At 31.4% G+C, this 23,159-nt stretch overlaps 1 protein-coding gene across 10 annotated transcripts in view; it reads left to right on the top strand.

Annotated features, from left to right (window-relative positions):
- The window catches only part of LOC141447921 (alpha-mannosidase 2-like), a 202,369-nt gene extending 181,801 nt beyond the window's left edge, over positions 1-20,568 (top strand). For all 10 annotated transcript variants that reach the window (XM_074115856.1, XM_074115858.1, XM_074115859.1 and 7 more), the window contains 2 exons: positions 15,376-15,588; positions 18,788-20,568. In XM_074115856.1, the coding sequence (XP_073971957.1) occupies positions 15,376-15,588; positions 18,788-20,524 (1,950 nt within the window). In that variant the 3' untranslated portion in view covers positions 20,525-20,568. The remainder of the gene's footprint in view (positions 1-15,375; positions 15,589-18,787) is intronic.
- Positions 20,569-23,159: the final 2,591 nt, after the last annotated feature.

Raw genomic sequence — 23,159 nt, forward strand, 5'->3', positions numbered from 1 at the left:
GAACTACTTTGTTGGAGCTTTTCATTGTTGAAATGTCAATTCAAATTTCTGCTTGAAACAGTTGCAAGGCAATAAAATCTCTTCTGTAGTGATGGGACCTAAAGATTGTTATATACATTTCAAAAATATTTGGTTGTAGTTTCATATTTGCCGACTCTCTTTTTGTACTGCGACTGTATGATCGGATTATTTATTTTTAAAAGCACTTTTTAATTTTATTTGGTTGAAACAAATATTTCAACTAATACTCAACATCTTTGCCTATAAGAAAAAAGTTGATTCATCCTAATACTATAAAATTTGAGTCTTCAAGATCCAAAAAATTCGACAAATCAGATTTTGCCTAGTTCTCAGTTGTGGAGGTTCTACCAGAATTATTCATTTTCGTGAAAAGACTATCTTATTGAACAATAAGATATGATCTATAGAACATATGGTCGAACGTTGTCATGCAGTAGGATCCAACCCCTTCTCTCATCCAATGGTTGTTGTTGTCGTCGTCCTAATTTCCAGTCTATTTCTTTGATTTCTTACCAACATCTCTGTGCGTTGGTGGTTCACAAATATGTGTAGTAGAAGACACTAGTTGCCTATCACTATATCGTCACCTTTTTAAACAAGAAAACAATAAATATAGGTTTAGACTTTGAGGAATTCATACTTGTTTTGCAGCCTAGAAAATTCATGTTATCGTATAGGATCCACTTTTCATCCCAAACCGCCATTCGATTAAAAAAATGGATCGTTTTTGCTGTACAAATGCATGCTGCTGAACGTGTTCTTTTTTGCTAATGCTTAAATTCATGATTTTGACCTTGAGTTTGTTTTTGTAACCCTTTTTATCGCTTAAAACTGTCCATAATGGTTGCTCTTCAATTGCTGTTGATGACGTAAGTAGGCATCCAGAGCAAAATTTCTGAAACCGACGTTGTTGGAGTGCTCTCTCTCTATGTAACCTTATTAGTGCTCGGGACAGCAAATTTTTTCGAGCATTTCCTGCAGCACATTGATCTAGACTGAATTTATATAAGAAAATCATGTCGCAACAGTTCTGAATAACGTACGCGTTACATTCGTGTTGGCATTTTTAGTATCGTAACTATATGTATAAAAAAATATATATCTACATATTTGACTTATGATGCAGCAGATTACTGTAAATGTAATGCATTATACTCTTACTGTTTACTGTACCCACAGTTAGTTCGTCCAAATATAAATTCGAAAAGGCCAGTATGCCAGGTTTACATTGTAACAATACAGGTCCATGATTGCTAACCCAGGTCCACTTACTAGAATATAGTGTTTAAACTTCTCCACCCATTGTTTCATTCCAAACATATATATACATGTAGAAGTTGTGTTTGCTTGTAATATAACATAATTAATACATAGGGTTACCAAACCTTCTACCATTTCCTACTGCATAATAATATTCATTGTTCCTTCAAAATATTATTCTCTCTATTTGCTTTAAAAGGAGTTCTTTTTGTGTTAAATTTTCGATTTTATTTTATTTTTTTTACTGGAATTATCCACTTTTGATTTAGGAATATCTTGTGGAAGTGTGGGCGAGTTATATAATATATAACTCTAGCATTAATTAAATTATAATTAATTTGTCTTATTAAAGATGCTGGAATTAGGCATCGCAATAACTAAGTGATTGGAGTTGCCGATTACCAAGCTGAGATTCTATTGGTCTTATGTTTTGTTTAATGAGTTAATTTAGGAAATTTGTTGTATTTCTGCTGTCCGCTTACGTTCACATACCAAATCCGTGGTTTAGCCAATAACTATAGGCCAATCGTTAAAAACTGCCTCTGATAAAGCTATGATATCAACAGTTTTTAACCATAAAATCTTAAATTTTTCTTCGCCATGGAGTAAAAAGTGGATCCAAAATAATCACCCTTTACTCTTCTCAGTTTTTTACTTTGAGAATAGCAACCGAATCTTAGACAGGACCACTCAATTAAAATAATTGAGGAACAAATCTGTGTAACCCTAAATCAAAAAAATTGGTCAATCATAACTAAAATAAAATTTGTTAGGGTAAAATATTGTTTAATTTCTCTTGCTTTATTTTATTGGTGAAATCAGATGATATTCTGTAACCTTCCTGAAAGTAACCTAGTCACTTAACCCATATTAATTTCGGTAATCATTTCTTACCACTTGTCGTGGCGGTTCAAATTGTTCTAGGTAAAATGATGTCATTTTAGGAAGAGGTGTTTGAGTGACTAAAAATATTGTTCCTCACTGTTAAATTAAAACTCAATTCTGAAAAAGGTCTCGTACTACTGTTGACTGAAAATCTATTTTCTGTTAAATTCAAAGTGTAGCTTTGTTTCATTACAACTTCAATACAATGTATGAAGCCTATAAGGATTATCTTAATTTTGGTTAGCAGTTGGTTTATTAGATTATCTTGAGGTTTTAGAAATATATGTATTTCATTTTTTTTTTTATTTAAAAAAAAAAGCTTATATGTCACCACATTATATAAACTGCATTAAGATCATCTTTTCAATTTTATTATTTATAAAAATACAAAGATGAGAGTTATTTTAACTGTAAATGCTTATTAGATAAAGAGATGGGATAGCTGAAAGCCAGAGGTCAGTGATAGTGTGATAACTAGAGGTGAGTGTTCTTCTTTAATAAGGCTTGACAGTGAAGTGTTAGGTGAGAGCCTAGAAGAGATATCGTACAAATTGATTCAATCACCAACTAACTGATCAGGGTTGGAACGTCACGCTCCATTTGATGGTAAGGGTGCCATGAGAACATTCACGGTAACATTACCACCATTTTCGTTAGTAGATAACTGTGTCCAACTTTCATTTCATATTAGCTCAATGTTCAAAAGTCTGCACTCATTGTTCATTTAATATTGTACAGTTTTTGTTAGGTCTTTTCTCCCCATTAAGATTAAACGATCATTTTAACCATATTAATATCGCGTTTTGTCTATTTTAATTTAGAAGCAGATCTCTAAAGATATTGCTATAATTTCTTGGCGCATATTCTATTCGTCAATGTTTTGTGGAAGACATTTAAGTAGCCCTAGGGTTAAAATTTGCTTAGGGTAAGTTTGGGTGTACGTGAAAGCCACTCAACGTTTCCGTGATCTAAAAAGTCCCATATTCTGACCGACCTACCAGGTATTTTTTTTTTTTTTTTGAAGCTGAACTTGTGGCTCTATAATTTGTGACACACAAAAATATCATTTTAGGATTTGAACCGCCAAATGTTAGGTGCAGCGGTTATACTTCTGACTAGAAAATGGGAGTCCATCGTGTAGCAACTTTTATTTATGTTAAAACGTTACTAGTAAAGAGGAGCTTCCGTTCCTTTTAAGCCCCGTCTGAATAAATAGAAATTAGAGTAGAGCAGGAATAAAAAAAGAAACTTTACATATCGTTTTAGTTCTAAACAGCAACGTGTTTACCAAGCGCAAAGTGAGTACAAAAACACTATCCACAGTGGTTTAAAGAGATATGTTTAACGTTATGTTCTTATCTTAGAACCAATTTGAAGTGTCTGTGAGATAGAGGACCTCACTTTGACCAAAATGTTATTAGAACAGAAAACAATGTAATCCTAAAGACAAGATGCAATTATGATTTAAATTATGTAACTTATTAGAATTCTGTTATTATATGCTTTGAATTTTTTGGGGAAAAAAAATTAACACGTATAAGTGATATGTCTTTTCTTTTTATTACAGAATGCCAGTATCTAAATTAGAGTGGTTTGAAGATTCTTTTAGTTAAGTGGGAATACTCAGTGGCCTGCCTGCATTTGCGATACAATCCTACTTTTGTAGAAACCGTAATATAACAGTGACATTTAGTATTGTTAATGGATTTAATTTAGATATAGTATTGAAATTATTAAAAATTGTGGTGCTAGAAAAATCAGGGTGGATAATATTAGGTAATTATATGTTTTATATGATTAGTTTACTGTCCGCAATAACGCATATAACAGAAATAGGTGTTCGGTTTTTGATATGCAGATTAGGTTCAGGATTCTTGTTGGAACAAGTGACTTTCGAGAAGGCCGTTCTCCCCATCATTATTATTGTCAACCATCATTACCACCATAATTTTTGCGTACAACAATGTTAAGTCCATATTTAACTATATTGTATTGATTGGCCGTGGCCATTCCATTAATTGGACCAACCTATAGACTGCATACGAAAACTCATTTTCAAATATCGTACTTTCCAGCTCAAAAAAATTAAAATGTGGTTCTGCCCTTGTTTAAATTGCTCCATCTTGCATTTCAGGCTACTAGCAGACCTGTCTCCAGCATATTCTTCGCTTGAAATCGTTGCTTACAACTTCACACAGCATCACCTGAATCGAAATTTCCCCAAAGTTAGCTGCTTTACATTTTCTTATTGAAATATCGACACTCCGATCTTCTTACTACTTCCAAATCAAGCGAAATACGTCCATTGCAGAATTTGCACGACTCTCCGTAGATAGCATGCGGCAAAACTAACCATCAGTAGCATCATCGACTGTTTAATTGCCGGTAAGTTTATTTTAACTGTTGAATTCTGAACTTATAACTCTATAACATTAGGGGTAAAATTAAGTTCAATACCCCGGCCAGATACAGGTCCCTTAATGCATCTGCGGATAAGGATTTTGGGAACTTCCTTATCTGGAAAGATTTTACTGAATGGGCATTTCATTGTTTTAATTTGTAGAGTGTGTAAAGTATTGCTACGCCTAATTATTCGTCAATGGGTGGATCTAATCCTAGACTACACTTAACTTACTAGACCCATAACTAACTTACCCAAAGCCAAACATCTATCTATCCAAGCCAAGCCTAGGACAGAAGTCGCACCCCTATTTTTACAGACGTCCAAAAGTAACCTTAATAGGAGTAGCCTAAATGCCCAGTATTCTGGTAATCCGAACAGTAGAAAAGAGCTTTAAAGATTGACTCAAAACGCGATGTTTTCTGGAACCGAGAGAATCAGAGGTGAAAGAAACTGTAAAGGACTGCTCACTATCGGCCCTCTTTGTACTTCGTTCCAGCATTTTAGATTGTTGATTAACGGCAGCCCTTCCTTATATGGCTATAAATGCTGAAATGTGATTTGCGAAGGGTTATGAACAATTGCCTCTAGTAATAGATATTTAGCAGTAAGTATATTAATTGAAAGCTAAATTTATTGCCTTCTAATTTAATTTAGAAAATAATAATAATTATTTATGAGATTATTTGGTTACCAAAATTATAAGTCTCAGAATAATTTATTCTCAGATTGTTCAGTTATTAGTCGGAAAAATCCATAAATTTATCGCGAGAGGGATTTTTGTTTTATATTCCACCCTAGATATTCTAATTGCACGCTATATACGGTAAAATAAAACAGAAGCGGATAATATCATTTATTGATCTGACTATATCTTTTTTCGTAAATAAACCTGGTTTTTATCTCATTATACTCCGCGAGCAGTTTTATCGTTGGGCTTAAATTTATTTAATGTTCTACATTTTATTTCGGTAATAAATTTGCAATAATTGCCAATTTTTTTTGTAAAATTAGATTACCTAAAGAATATTTAATAACACCATAGCCAAGTCCCCTAAATGAAATCGCCCCTCCTACTTCAAACAACCCTTCTTTGTTTTGTCTTTTCCTTCCTCCCTTATTTCCAGTTCCTTCCGGCTAATATTACTGGGGGATTTTTTTTTTTTTCGAAAGAAGCGTGTCCCGTGTATTTCGAATTATGAATACATGTCTGTTGTTGCCGCCAAAGTCTGCGTCAGCTTCCCATTTTTAGCTGCTTATGATGTTGGGCAAACTAATTTTGTTTCTTTCATTAATCCCTTATTTCGGAGATATTGACTGATTAATCCAATTATAACACTACAAAATTTTATCAGAACTTCTAAAATAATTGACGAAATAATTTAACAATAATGAAATGTACAAATGAAAACTGCGTTTAAATTCATTACCTTAATATAACAGAGTGGAACTTTCTACCAATGAAAGACTAAGAGTGTTATGAGGCAATATTGAAACGTATATTGGATTCAGATCAATTGGTGCACAAACACTGAGAGGTGATAGTTGCTTTAATAGTGGAAAGTAGCTTTTGCGTTAATTGGATTTTCTATCGTTATTTGCAATGGCAGAGCAACGAACAAATGTTTACTGAAGTAGTGAAAGGGGAAACGGTACAGGCTTGCGCTAGGGTAGTTGCTTTGTTTTGTTTACTTTTGCACAGTAGCACATTTACTTACATATATGTGTATATATTTATGTATAGAGGTGTGTGCATTATAACGAGAGTATATACAGGATAGGTTATATAAATGTGTGTATATATACAACTCAGAAAGGTTGGCTGTTTGATGATGGCGATGTAGATGAATATTTGAAACATCTCTTCACAAAGTGATCCCTGTCTATTACACATATCCCAGGATTATTTGATGCGTAGATGGTCTTTTACAAACACACACGCGTGGCTAACGCAGTATGGAACCCTACGAAAGCGACAAGAACTCTTTTTTTTCTCCCTTCTGCAAGGTCCCTATTCTTTCTCTCTCTCTCTCTCTCTCTCTCTATGTCCGTACTTAATGGACATCCCTGTCGTGTTTTCAAACCTAATCCTCGAGAGTGAGAAGAGAGGAAGATTTTTTCTCTTTTTTTTTTTTGCGACAGAACTGGCCTGTTTTAACCCATTACATCAAAAGGGCTACCAACTCTGGACATGTTTTATTTTTTACTTTTTTTTTATATTTATTTCTGTCTCCTAGAATTCTCTCACATGACGAAACGTATCTCTTTTTTTTTGTAACTTGTTTTTAGTACATATTCCTGCTTTAAGCGAAGTAGTAATTATAAACAAAAGTTCTGTAACATGTACGGTTACTTTTATATAAAGAGAAAGCATTCTTGTCAGATTTTCGAAACCTTAGTTTCCTCCATATTTTGTTTAATTTTCTACCATTTCTACTGCAGGGTATGTTTCTGTAGTTGTGAACTGAAATTACCTAGAGAAATATGATGCTATTTGGATAGTAAGTGGGCATCTGTTGATTGGAGCGAATCTTTTTCACCCAGACTCCGATTTGCGTTTTTAATTGGGACCAGAGAAAGACGACGCAAATCGAAATCAGTTTTTCCCATATATTTCTACCTACAAGTTTTTTTTTTTTTGTTAATTGCATGCAAAATCCCAATTATTACGAGCATTAGTAATAACAACACATATATTTAATGCAACAAAATTATTTATTTATAATAAGATAAAGAAAACATATTAAATAATTCATAATTATAATTTTTGCATTTGATATTTAATTTTTCTTATTCTGCCACTAGTGTTGACTGATTTGGTAGTCGTCTTGATTTTGTTAAAACTTATCCAATGTTTGCTGGATTTTTACCCCTTTTTTCTAAATAGATTTTGTAACAATTTATAGCATCAGCTACGGAACTTGTCATTTTTAAACTATGATTTTCGTCAGGATCATTAACAGAAAATATCTCCATTATCTGTCTGTGAAATGAGTTGCATCGCTTCTGACATATATCTAGTCGTTAGCATTTTTTCTTCTGTAACTATATCGGGTGCAGCAGGTTCGTCTTCTAACATTTGCTCAATATTCAAAGCAATCAAACCTTCATTACTAAGCTGTTCATCTTATGGTACCAATTGCTCATTAATATCAACCTCCACCATACCTTCAAAGTTTGCTTCTCTGGCTGATTCAGCAAGATCTTTACGAATAATTGGTACAACATTAACGTCTTCTTTGTCCCCACGAACGTATTCTGGTCATATTTCTCGCCAAACTGTTCATACATGTTTTTTTAAATTTTATTTCTAGTTATGCATGATAGGTTGATATTTTCGATAGCCATCATAATGTTATAATTTTTCCAGAACTGTTTCATGGTGTGTTTATCATCTCCATCACTTGCTGCAATAAGATGACTAATCGTTCGCCGTAGATAATAACATTTAAAGTTGGATATAATACCTTGATCTGTTGGTTGTACTAGTAAGATGGTATTTGTTATTACTAAAATTTCAACTTAAAAAAATAAGTCATTCGAGCAAATCTGCTGCTCTCTTTACTCGATATTTTCAGTCCTTTTTCAGAAAAGCTACGTTTGGTTTTTTTAAAACTTGGTATACGTCCTTACACAAATAGAAATATCACTTTTGTTTGAATCTTTCATTCCGAAAAAATGGTTTTCAATTGGGTTTTGGAAACTTCAAGTATACTCCCTGAGTGCTTCTTAATCTCTCCTGATTAGCTACAATACAGTTCCCACCTATATAATAATCAACTTATTCAAACATATATTTTGATAAATCGCTATTTTAAAGCACCTCAGATCGGTCGCTACATATTTTGTAAATTGTGATTTCATAGGAACAATTTACAGTTCTTTCTTGTTTCTGAATACGCTGTTTCAGCAAGTGAACAAAATTAAACTAATCATAGTAGTTAATTGTAAATTAATTAATATCAGGGGTTTAGAACTTTCTAGTTTGGTGGGTAGTAAACAGTGTGCTCCGTTTTTAATTGGTTTTAATCTTGCTTCTGTAAATAGCAGATTTGTAAGTGAAAAATAGACTAGTACGGCAGTGGACATTCAAATGATAAGCCCCTGTCACATATAGGCTTTTTCTCCTTGAGCTGTTGCGAACAAATGTTTAAGCTTTCCCAAAGTTTAAAATTGTTATGTATCAGTGACTAAAAATGTGACTGGAATTCTCTTGTGCGCAGGATTGGTCGGCTTGGCTGTAAATGAAAAGTAAAGCATGTCATGCAAGGCGAGTTTTTTGGTGCAGGCTGCAGCTTGAGTGTCAGGACATCAAATGAGCATCATATATCTGACAACGAACAAATACTGCTTCGCGAGAGCTCCTTGAAATATTTATTGGTTCTAAACCTGATTAACGCAAACCAAAAAATGATGAGAAACCTTTGGTGAGTTTGAAGTAGTATCCTGTTTTTCGAATACTTACCTTAAAAATGTTGAAAGCTGCTTGATTAAGTTCTTACTTGGTACTCTTTAGGGATTTGTGTTGTTTAGGGATTGTTTTTTAATTTTTAGAAGTTTTTGAGGGAACATTGTGATAAACTGTTGCCTAAAGTGATAAGTAATGGCTGTAATGTTTGTTTCATTTATATTTCTGTACATTGTTTTCATATAGTGTATTTTTAAAAATATATTTTTGGATGACAACCTCGAATTAATGTAACAATAGTGGGTGTAAGTTTATGAACTTTAAACACGTTCCTGATTAGACTAAAACAAGTAATCAACTTAAAATTTTGAATTGTGGAAAGAAACAATTTGTTTCATTAATTGAAATAAAAAAATATTACTTTGATAAGGTGATATTTCCAATAAGAATTCACTTCAACGGTATCTAGCGTTTGTAACCATAACTAGAACAAAATGTATCACCTGTTATTATCTATCTGTGAATGCAATTAGCAAATTATTGATGAATTAATTTTATTTATAAGTACAAAATGATATTTATAAGATAGATAAATTTATTGGATGCGTAATGAAGATTTATTAAAAACTTATTAACTATTAAGGATAAAGTTCGTGTCATTAAGGGAGAATTTGAGTTCCTTTCAATATTTTGTTCTTAATACGTAATATCGTTGAGATAATCGTAATTTTTTTTTAAAAAAAAAAGGCTCTAAAAAAAATTACTAAAATTTATTTAAAATCGCTTATTTCAAATATGTAGCTACGTATGGATTGGCACTTTTAAAATAATTTAGAAGGAAATTAACAAATTTCTGATTGAAATGTATTCGTTTATGAAAATAATTGAGAACTTAATAGTTTTTCAAAGAATATTAGCGTGATAGAAAAGTGGAAAAACATGAACCGCCCTCATGCCACCTTATTGGCTAATTTTGCCACGCCTCTTTTGTCTTATCGATCACATATATGAAAACTTGAGGTATATCCTTATGTAGTACAAGTCTCTAAAAACGTCCCCCTAAATTCTTTATTGCTTAAAATAATCAACTGGTCGGATGATTAGTATAATTACTGTTCGATCAACAAAAACGTTCGACTAAAGTTATTATTAAGTGAGTTTAAGTTACTCTGGGGCCATAATAAAGAGTGAAGTTAACTTCAGTGAATCAGCAAGTCTTGAACTTAACATACTATTTACGGCTTTATTGCTTTTTAGTTGCTATAAACTTTTATTTCTTATTGTCTATGCTTGTCTCCTAAGTCAGGTGTATTGTCATGGGAACTTTTGGAAGTTTTATTTAACTATTGTATTTTTGATTGGGCAAATGGTGTTTGAAACCTCCTCAACATATTATTGAGTGATATTGATTTGATTCTACCACATTATGCCTTCAGTTCTCGAAAAAAATTGTTTCTCACTTATTAAATAGGCTTTACCCGGAAAATTATTTTGGTGAAAGTGATTATTTGCTGTTTAACTTAGACGCTGGGAAGAAATCAATGAAATCCAAGACCAGTAATCGAACCCAATTGTCCAGCATTCCTCGCCTCAAATGCCCAACAGGTCCTTCTGTTGCTAATACTTTGGTGAAAAAAAAAAACATCATTATCTTTTCCAAGCATGCATTGTAAATAGTTTCCTAGTAACTCTGCATCTCTTTCCAGGAGATAAATGACCAATCAAGTGGCATGTTTTCAGACGTATTCACATTTGCAAATGCATTTTTTTGTTTTCCTTCGATGAGTTTCCAGCCTCTTCCACTTCTTTCTTCTCATTCAGAAAACAAGGGAGCGCTGCAGTTTAGTCGTACTTGAAAATAATGTAATGGTTACTCAATGTGCTTCATAATGTAAGTGCATGTGCATTTAATTATGTATCAAATTTTATAACACTTTTGAATCCGAAGCGTAAAAAGAATAAACGGGCATGTCTCCAATCTTTCTTGCTCGTCTCAAACATTTTTTGGGGGCTCTTTATTATCTGCATTTTTTATATATGATGATTTGTGTGAGGTTGTGATTGAATCTGAGATGCATTGTTTGTTGGAAATTGCCCCTCTCCCCTTCTGCTTTCTGTCTTACGTAAAATTTAAAATGAAGAAACAAATAAATAAAAAATCTTACAAATTATGAATTTATACAATAAAATCATCAAGAGCTACGATCCTTGGGCCATATGAATCATGGCACGTTACGTTTCACTTGGTATTCTTGAACTTAACTCTTGAACGTAAGAACTTGAACTCTTCATTTTATGATTCTGACAAGTTCAACCATTTTACTACAAAATTTTCCTGATACATTCAAGACATTTTTGATAATTTGTGTACTCTATTTGTAAGTTCATTTTTAGGACGAATTATGCCTTATTGCAACATTCTATAGTAACTTGACCATCTAAAAAGAAATCTACTTCTATGTGACATAAACTCAGTAATGAGTCATTTCTTTATTTAGGGTTGTGCAGAAATAACACTCAATTCAGTTGAAGTAACCAATGTGAATAATATAACACTTCATATTGTCCTTTATCTTATTGTTGGCTCCATATCTTAGGATTCCAAGCTTTATTTGTTGAGTTGTAAATCTGAAATGATAAGTTTCTCGGCGTTTTATTCTAAAATATAACGCTAAATAAATTTTATAAAAATTATTGTCTTCTCAGAATAATACGCAGTACTGATTCCGTTGATAATTCATCGATTTAGATGAATAATCATTGTCAAGATTGATTGTTATAAAACCAGTTGAAGTTAAAGACATGATTTCATTAAAAATTAATCAATGGCATGCAAAGATTGTAAGCCCTGAAAAAGCTAGCTTAATGTGCAGTTCATCATTAAGGAAGAAACTGCAGTATTAGTGTTTCGTTATTCAGTTTTGAAGTCTCATTAAAATGAAACCAATATAGTTGTAAAGCTTTATGTTTTCTTTCTTTTTTATTGTATTGATGTTTCCTAGTTTAAAATTGAAAATTTTATCAAAATTCTGTATCTCATTTGAACACAAATGTAACGCCACAAAAACAAAGAAGGGATATTTTTATGTAGAATGAAATTCGCGTAAGAACTGCTTTTTTATATTATACTTAATTCACATGACTCATCTTAGAAGTAGCATCTCCCAGGTGTAAATCTTATAAATAACTGAAGACAAATATTTGTTGGATGGGGCATTGTAAAAAGGTATTAGCTGATATAACATATGGTGTGTAGTCTGTCCTCAGAAAGGTGGTGTTTACACTGGTAGAAAACGGGACGAAAGCTGCTCTCTCTTGTTTTGCTTGAACTGGAACTACCTACCTCATCCTACAGTCCTTACTTCTCTGCTTGCTTCTAGTACATACCTTAAATCCCACCATCCGTCTTACACAAATCCCTTTAAGCTTAATCCTTACCGTTGCACCACCCTGGATTTTCTCCCTATTTTTTTTTTTTTCGTGTATCCTCTCTCTTCTGATTCTTTGGTGAATGTTAGAGGTTGAGATTGCCCTTAGATAAAGAGGACTACACGGCTTATGGCTAGCTGGACGGTTTTTGGGATCTACTCTATTTTCTCTTAAGATCATATATTTGCTATAGTCACAGTGAGTACCTTTGGCCTCTAGGAACATAAGTTATCCTCACCTTTTGGTAATCTGAAGCTCTTAAGAATTACTCTAAATTTATATAGCATATTTTAAAATTGGGGTATATTTATTAAAAATATATGTTTACAAAAATTATTTAATTTTAATTTAATTAAGCTCATTTATTATCGGATTGCTATCCTCAATGGCGTACCTATAAACATGGAACAGCTGTAGAACCTGCCTAACTCTACTAAAACCTTTTGGTAGGTTTCAGTCTGAGTAAAAGGTTGAACCTGTGATTAGGTCTCAGTACTAGTTATTAACTTTTTATTTTATCCATCATAGCAAGTAAGATGAGTGTATCTCAGACTGGTTTCGGATTTTCATCCATCGTTAGAAGTAGATTAATCACCTTAGTTTTGAGATTTCCACTTCACTTACGTTACCGTCCTGCTGACAGAGTTTGACTGTTTAAAAGATTTTAATGAAAAATTGAATAATGTGTAAGTAATAATTATTCATCTTTAAATCAACTATTTATTTACAGCTATTTACTTATGCACATTTTGCGAACTTTTTTTTTAAATTTCTTTGCTATTCACAATATACAAAATAGAATAAAATGTAATCAGTGAATATGATACTAGACGATTTCATGACTGGATTAGGTAGAAGAGAGAAACTGCCCACCGGCAACACTTTCGCTGGAGTTCCTTGCTTACTGAAGCTGGTCACGAGACCAACAGCGTTTCAGTCGTTGTGGAGGATGATCTGGAATCGTTGTGGAGGCAAGGTTATGAATTAGAGGATGCAGAAAGGAATTTTCCATATTTAGTGAGAACTTTTAATCTCAAAAATAAGTTTTCCAATATTTTTTAGTTTAGTGTTCATTAAAAGTACGTATTGGCAGAATTACCCAAGTATAAAATTAGAACATTTCTTGAGATCGCCTTAAAACAAATTTCAAGTATAATATCAAATTTGACTTCAGAAGCGATTGATACAAATACTATGTTGGTTTTCAAGCTAATGGTTTGCCATATACGAATTTGTTGTTAGCAGTGAACTGTCTTAGCTGATTGTATCTTTATTATAACTATAACTGTCTTTAATATCTGTACATACGTAATATAAACTTAAGTTAAACGCTGGATGGTTGCTAAACTTTAGGTTTAGTAAAACTTATCCTATTTGAAGGCAGTATTACTATCAGGATCGTAACACGTAGTTTTCTATTATGGTACATCTGTTAATCTGTTGAAGTATTGAATCTTTGGCCTTAAACTAGATACATGCTGTACATTACCCTAAATAATAAAGTATTTTTAGTAAATCCATTAAACAAAGTAGATAAATTATTGATGAATTGCTTATAGATCAAATTTTAACATTTGCATCAGTACTAATAACGAAAATATTATATTAAAAGGAATTGTTAACATAATTGTCCTTTTTCAAAAGAAATATATGCAGAAAAAGATGTAACAAAATATCATAAAGTATCCTTTTTAGACAAGAAAGAGTTAGAATATAAATACAGTGTGCAGTACACCCCATGGTGTTGCAGAACTCAGGCACTCCAAATGATTTTTTATGTCTTTCAACAGATAGTAAAATCCGGGAACATCTCAGGCAACCTATACACTCACTTCTAAAAGTAATCCTCTGGGGGAACGAACAACTTTCCTTTACTTTTTTTATCATCAATTTTTTAGTTCTTTCAGAATAATCTATAATTTTCATGAAATAATATTTAAATAATTAATTGTTCATATAAACCTAAAAAATAAAATAAACCGAGTACGTCGGTAAGTGAAGCAAAACTTTGTTTTTTGAACTAACATTTAGTTTTTAAAATTTAGTGATAAAATAATTTAGTAATTTTACAGGTAATATTTCCTAGGCCTATTTGCGAGGAATTCCGCTAGATTTTATTGTCTCTTTGGATCTTATTATTTAGTCTCCTATTTTATGTTCTGATGAAAGCTGCCTTTTCCTTTGGATTTAATAGTTCTTTTAGATGTTTCGATAATTGCTGTAGGTAAAATTAAGCAATTATATTATTGATAAATAAATAAAAAAGGGTATTTTGAATTATAAAGTATAATTCTTTAATGCGGATCATACTTCGTGTTTATTTAACTGTACCCAGAAATAACTTTCTGTTTTCGGATCAACAGTCCGGATATGTCTTAATAACTTAATATCTGCTTATTGTTACGTTACATTTATATTGACGAAATATTTCAATAATATTTATTTACAATATCTTTTGGCTAATAAGTACACTCTGCGTCGAGCACTCAACACCATAAAACAGCCCCAACTTACTATAATCGTATCGTTTATAAAAAATGTGTTCTCTGTAAACCATTTAGTTTTTAGATATCTTTTAAACCATTTTTTTAAACAAATATTTTCCATTTCCTCAAATCCATTTTGATTTTGATTTTTACAAAGAAATCCTTAGATAAAATAATGTAGCAGACCTGCAAATTTTTGCATATAAGAATATACCCAAGTCAAGGAGAAATTAGCACTGAATTCTGTTTGATTTTACAGAATAAAAATAAATATGAAAATGTGTAAAGTAATACAAAGTGTTTGAAATATATAGTAAATTCAAGATTCTAAAGACTAATTTTTTATTATTATTATTGTTGCGTAAAAAAGATTTCAGCCTGAATTAAATTTTGCTCTGCGCAAATAATTTAAAATTTTGATATCTTGTACTCCTGAATAATCTAATTGGATTTCATCTTTTCTAATTCCTAATTTTAATTTGTAGGTGTTGCTTGGCCTGTATGGCCGTGGAGGAGTTATGTCAGAATATAATACAAATTTAGTCACATTAGGCGGAGATTTTCGCTTTGAAAATGCCTCTGAAGTATACAGACAGTACAGAAATTATAAAGCAATCATGAATTATGTAGCCGCCAATAATAACAGTTATAGTGGAGCAAATTTGAAATTTTCGACGTTGGCTGATTATTTCGATGAAGTAGGTGTGATTTGGTAATTTATTTATTAATAGTTTTAAACTTATTATCATTTAGTATTAATTTTTAAAATAACCTAACAATTTAGTTTAACTCAAATCTGAGTTATGCCGCTGTAACTTCGAGCAGCATGATTGCTCACTGATTTTCAATGTCCTTCTTGGACCCACTGGAGCCTGGATGCTTTAGACTAGTCGTTTCAATAGTTTTAGAATTAGACAGTAAGTGTCAATACCGAATAAGCTATACGATAGTCGGTTGATGTGGAGACCCTTTGTCTTTCAATCCATCCTAAAGGCAGCAGGTGGGGGCAATCTCTCCCTTTATTTAGATTTGAATTGTCTTTTTGACTCTTTAATATCTTGTAATAAAGTCTTTTTAATAACTACGCCTGAAATGGCTGTGCCAATAACATGTTTTATTGATAATAATAATATAAAACAAAAAAATGAGTTAAAATGAAATACAGTGGATGTCAAAATCTCTACGCAAACTGACGATGCATGAAAATCTGGTACTGGTCAGAAACAAAATAATAATAAATGTGCGCTACGATAGATGAAATCAACCATAAAAATAATAATACAAGGAAAGGTACAAAAATAATTAAATGAAATTATAGAAATGTATATTTTTCAAGTGCCAACATGTTATTTTAGAAGAACCTTTTGCTAAACTTCATCGACGCTGCTAGAGTTCAATTAGCTGTAATCCGGTTACCATAACAACCACCCTAACAACGGTGGCTGAAATGTTCGAGAGAGCGACAGCCAGCTGTCTGTAGACATTGTAATTACTATGGTCGAAGTCTATATGTGTTGTGTTTATTTTTTTTAGAGAAATAATAACTGACTGTAAATATAATCGATAACGATGTTTAATTCGTTATTAACCCCCCTCTGTGAAGTAATTCTACTATGAATTATGAGCTAGAACGGTGATTCATTCGTGACTAAAAATCCCCTCACTTTCTTTGTCATCATAAAATGGTAGAGGTCTTCTTGTGCTTTTAAAATATGTGTAATAAAAGATTTATTTTATGATTATGAATTGTCTTCATTATAATATATTGTGAACATCGAAGACATTGTGATGGCATTGCACGATTCAATAATGTGAATACGTTCTTAATTGAGATTTCCTCACATTTAATGATAGCGGATAAAAACGGGAAGGTACCCTGATCTATTTCAGTATAACATTCGTCACAATACAACCATTCGGGTGTTTATGACAGCAGTCGGATGATTGACAGCATTGGCTTTGACTGATCAAAAAATAACAAGAATTATTAATGGAAGATGCTTCTTACGAACGTGGATTAGGTAAGAATAAGTGAGAACCTCTTGGATTTGCCCGGTTATTAGCAGCACACAAATTACAAAGATTCCCATTGATGAAACGTAATTTATCGTAAGTACTTCCGAGTGTACAGAAAGGTACTTCTTTAAAAAAATTGAAGGATTTCACAATTAAATTTTTGAGCTACTATGTATAAAAGAAAGATTTGCCGTAGTCATTGTGGTGAGATCATGATGAATACATTGTCCTAGTCTTAAATAGATGAAGCTTAGCGTTGTAAACTATGACTTACAGAAGAATTATAAAATTGGAACGCCGTTGGGCGCAGGATCTACAACCGAATGACCGCTATCTCATCCAAACACTATATTTTTTTTGAGCTTAACACATTAACGCCAAACCTGTCCAACTATATTACGTCTATTCCGAATATCTTTAATTTTGTTTTAATATTTTAATTTATGGTTAAAAATTTGTTTATTATATTAATAATAGATTGATTAAATAGCCTCGCTGTTTTAGCTCTCAAGTTTAAACTTTAAAGTATTAAATATTTAAGATATAAATTAAATAAAAACAACTTTAGTTTGGCTAACAGGTTATTTCTATTCCTCCAATAGATGATGTCTCTCCAGAAATTTTCGACAAATTTAATCTCACAAAATTATCCATTAAATTAATTTTAATTGAAATTGTTAATTTACATTCATTATTGTAGATGATCATTTAAATATTCTTGAATGGTTGAATTTTTCGGTGAGAATATAGAAAACGTAAGAGTTTAAAAGAACTCCCAAAGTCCCTAACGGTATTAACATTATCTAACTCCTTTTAGGTTATCATCATTTTACTTTCTACTCCCATTCTACGTTTATTTTATTTTATTTATTTTCTTTCTTTCTTTTCTTGATATTTAAACCAAGGTATTCCATGCGAAAACGTGGTAAATGGTAAATTTATCTAGGCAATTTCATTTTTATTTATATATAATTTTTATTTCTGGTACATAAGAGAATCGTACTTTAAATTTAACTAAAATATTATTGATTATTAGAATAGTTGCAATAAAACATAATTTAATGTAAGTTTCGACTCCACCCTTTAAGATCCTTCTTTAAATTTACATTCAGCAGGCACTTCCGTGCTTAAGTTAAGGTGATTCACATCTATTCTCTATTTCGAAAAATATAAGGAATATAGAAAATCTTCTGTGCTTTCTTGCTTGAATTTCAGGTAATCTTATCCATTAGTTTGTACAGCTAAAGTTTGTTAACAGTGAAAGAAAGATTGATACTTATTCTCTTGAAATATGGGACGGGTCTTTAAAATATTTGGCTTGAAAGATTTCTAAGAATGTTTTTCAGAGTTCACAAGCTTCTGATAGTTCCACATTTAACTAATTGTTTTGTTTTAGTGTCGATGAAAAATATATCAATCAGTATGGCTCTCTCGAATTATATTTTTAGCTCTACTTCTTACTTTAAAAAAAAAAAAATCTGTGGATTTGAAGTGAAGTAGATGCTATTCTGTTGTTACACTAAACCCAACAGATGCAACAACTATTGCTTAAACCGTTCGACTTTAATATATTTACGGGTATCATTCCCCTCAATTAATTTCGACGAAATTAAACCTTTATTCACGAACTTCGCTCTACGATTATTCTCTAGTTAATAGTCTGTCATTTCGCAATTTAGAATAATAACGATTAGAGCAATATCCATTATTTTTAAGAAGTATTTTAGTGATTACAAAATTAGTCACAATAAATTATTGATAATCAGGCGCCAAGTTAGCCGAGCATGCAATGCTAAGATCTATGAGGATTTAGATATTCAATTGTTCACACTTTCGTTTTTTTAAATTTTAAATTTAAATTTATCAATTCTAATGTTATAGATTCCAAGAAAGAGAAGATTAATTTTGAAAGGTGATTTCTTTCCATATTGCGATTTGAGTAAATTTAAGATGGACTGTTGGACCGGTTATTATACTACGAGACCTTTCTACAAGAAACTTTCTAGAATGGTGGACAACAGTCTGAGGGCTACTGAAATATTTTTTACACTCACTATAAATAGAATGGACGATGAATTGAACAAAATACCAAAATTTGTCAAACTTTATAGAAAATTGATCAGAGCTCGAAGAAACAGTGCATTGTTTCAACATCATGACGGTATTACTGGCACATCTAAACAATGTGTAATGGAATATTATAAGAAATCATTGTTGGCTTCATTAGATGATCTAAAATTTATACAAAAAACTTGCATTAGCATGTATTTCAATGTGAGTTTAAGCGACATTGATGAAGAAATTTTAGTACCAGCTAAATTGATCATATTCAACAGTCTGGCGAAAGTAGTTAACGCTGATGTAAGTGTCAATATTAGTAGCCCATATGTTTCTGTTTCACATTGTGGCTCAGAAGTTGATCATCAAATTGTAAATCAACAAGGATTCAGTGGAAAATACAACTTGATACTTTATCCAACATTACCACCTTTGTCTGTAACAATATTTGACCTTTACCCTACTAGTACACCACGTCAGTGTCTTAATACAATCCCTATTACCGAAAGAACATTTAAGTTAATTAATCAACAACAGAAACTCTACTTTATTGATGGTTTATTAAATTTCATTGAAATGAATGGACAATTGTATAGGACAATCTTAAAATTGAAAGGTTATGAGCCTGTTGCGGGTGACAGCGGTGCTTATCTTTTCAGACCTTACTGTTCCCATATATGGTCAACTGACAGAACTTACGGAATAGTTACTGCATTAGGTGGACAATTATATGATGAAGTTTCTACTAAATTTTTATATGCAACATTAACTACACGATTGTACAAATATGGAGAGTTGGCCTCTTTAGTAGAATTATCTATTGAATCTCTTTATTTAACAAAAAATATTGAATTAACAATGGAATTAATAACCGATATGAATGATGATGCAAAATGGTATACGGATGTTAACGATTTTCATTTTCGTCAGAGAATGTATGCAGAAAATCTCTGCATTGCAGCAAACTACTATCCAATGTCAAGTATAGTTTATATTGAGAATGAAATATGGAGATTGGCTTTGGTGGCGGATCACAGTCACGGCACTTGTTATTGTGACGGTCATTTAGAAATCATGTTGAACAGAAGGATATCCACAGATGATGGCAAAGGTATTGGTGAAGGAATAACTGACAATTCAACTGTTGTTTCTAAATTTTATCTCCTGATAGAAAATTCAAGCTGTCCAACAACAAGATTATTTAGTGTTTCAAAAATTTTAAATAACCCATTAATAACACATTTACTTAAGAACAATCAAACACTACCGTCTTTATATTTTTTAGACAGTCTTTTGGATGAAAACATACATTTACTAAATTTTCGTACATTGTCAAAAAATCTTAACTATCCATCAAAGGAAGCATTATTGATTCTACAAAATTATCATGCAAATGAAACTTTACAACCATTTCAATCCGAAACACCATTCATTGGTCTAAGAGAAAATAAAATTGTATCTGCTACAATTACTGGAATAAAAACTATAAAGGATATTGACAGTTTTGATGAAATCAAGATTTTACCATCAACTTTAACGACTCTGAAGATATCGTTTTAATTAAATATGTCCAATAAAAACTGGCATTCTGAATGTCTTGATTAGATGATTGTTGTTTTGAATATTCCTAAAAAATAATTTAATATTTTTTGTATACTACTACCATTATTATTATTATTATACGAAGTCTTTTGGGACCTCTAATCTCTTCCTGTAAGTACAAGTTTCTCGACCCTGTGCTTCTTAATGTACTTTTCTGTTTTCTGAATTCTTTAATCCTTATCAATCTTATTTTTGCTGGTCTGCATTAGAGAAATATCTCGCTCATTTTATTTGTCTTGGCAATTTCTCTTTTTTTTTTAATTAATTTTTTTTCTAAGTATGGGAGACTTCGCTGTAAAATAAAAATTCTCTACAAAATTTTATCGCCCGATTTCCAAATTCCCAAGGGTAATCTATAAACAATGGTCGAAAACCAAACCATTATTGATTTCTTAATGTCAAGCATTCAAGTTAAATGATACATGAAACAATCACATTTGTTTTGTAATCTCAGAGTAACCTTCTACCATTACGGTCTACGTTCCATCCTCGAGAGTTGTGTTACAGAGTAGTGAATACAGTTCCAGAATGTTGCAAAATTATATTTCAGTAATATTACGTTTTAATAATCAAATGTTGTAATAAAACTAAATTTTATAAAATAATAATTACGTTTTAATTGATTAATAGTCGTATAATGAGTAGGTAGTGACCAACTTAACTTTTTTTAACTTCCGCTCTTTCAGTAATTCGTTGGCAAGCGATTCCGCATAAGATTACATTCGTCAACTTCTACTACACTTGGGTTGAGTAATTTGCATACATTTCTTATTCCAAAATTTACAAGGAATTTCGAAAATCAACTAAACGTTCGTGTATTACAGGTAATTATATCCATTTGTTAATGCTTAAAAAGCTTTTTAACAGAAAATCAAACTTTTTTCTCCGAAATGTGTATTACAGGTAATTATATCCATTTGTTAATGCTTAAAAAGCTTTTTAACAGAAAATCAAACTTTTTTCTCCGAAATGTGGTAGAAAGAATATTGCGAATAGATTTTCACATGATATTACATGTTGTAATTACATAAATCACTTTCATGTAAAATAATAAATAGTATCATTTATAATTGACAAAAAATAGGAAACAAGAATAAAAAGCTCGTTACAAAATAGTACAGAGCGCTCTATCTAGCGGAATAATGGTGAACTTCAAAGTTTCTAATTCTGCCTCTAGATTGTGCGGTCATGTCAATTTTCATTATATTACAATCAATATGAAATGTATGTATTCATTCAAGTTTTCAGTATGTTATATTTTCTATTTTTTCAGGCAGTTTAGATTGGTTCATTGTAGCTTGTTAAAAATCCATACAGGGATTTAATCTTCGATTCCATGTCACAAGTTACGTCTTCTGTAGCCGATGATCTACATTTTGAGTTTTTCTCTCAAACAAAATGATGGCCTATATTTATAGGTGAGTGTACATTGCATGATTAAATTGTTAGGCAATATATATACCCTTACTAAAACCTTAGTAGCAATTCTATTCTTAAAATACATTTTTATATTCGAACTAAATATCTGCAAGTACGTTATCATTTTTAATTTATTAAATCTTTGAAAAGAAATTGTTTCTGTACATTTAGATATTTCTTGTTATAAACCTGTAAGCTTCATCCCTATTTTTCTTCATTAAGGAAAGTAAATTTTCCGTTTATGTAAAATAAACTTCTTTTTTCAACAAATCGAACCGATCAGTAACAATATTGGGCAAATGTATATATGCATTTATGTTTGTATTGAATGTCAATTAAATTATGAATGATTGACAATAGAGCAATTTAATAGCTTTCACTCGCTGTCTTCAAGTGGTCAATATTTATTTCGTAATTGCATTCAATATTTCTTTTAATCAAGTATATGAATAACAAAATATATGAAAAGGTGTAAGTTCTGCAAAAGTAGCTAATTTAAACTAACATTTATTTGTTTCACTATGTTTCAGCTAAGCCAAAAAGTTAAGTAGTTAACAATCCAAGTAATACCTATTATGAAGATCTATAGTTTTTTTTCTCAGCATTCTTTCAACATTCTAATGGTAATTCGGAACTAGTTCAATCCAAACAAATGGCTGGGTTGATGACATTTGATCCAGTGCAACACATTTTAACTCCTACAGCAAGTTGTTTCTCAGTTAAGATATTATGTCGTATTATATAAGATAAATTATAAAGTATACAGTAATAGATTAGATACCTAGTAAGTGCAATGATTTGCCTAAATTCAAACAATCCAGAAGGTTCATGAACTTAGATTTACGTTTTTTTAAAAAAAAAAAAAAGTGCATGTGCTTACATTTTTAATGATTCTCTATCATCTTAGGGCTTTGTAGTGATCAAATTGGTTTACCGAAGTCAATTATTAAGTCATAAACATTAGTGTTGTACGGATTGCACATTCAAAATATTTAATTATATAATTTGATTGGTCTGTTTTACTTCTTCAAAACTGAACTTTTTGCAACAATTAAGTCAAGTATCTCAAATAGGCTGATGGGGCGTGTTGTCTTCCGCTATTATAACCCATTTCATTATTTTAAAGGATCCTTCTATACTTCTAGCAACCGTATTACTTCGCATACATACAATT

Source organism: Rhodnius prolixus, unplaced genomic scaffold (genome assembly GCF_049639745.1).
Source record: "Rhodnius prolixus isolate KJV_2025 unplaced genomic scaffold, Rpr scaffold_13, whole genome shotgun sequence".
NCBI lineage: Eukaryota > Metazoa > Arthropoda > Insecta > Hemiptera > Reduviidae > Rhodnius > Rhodnius prolixus.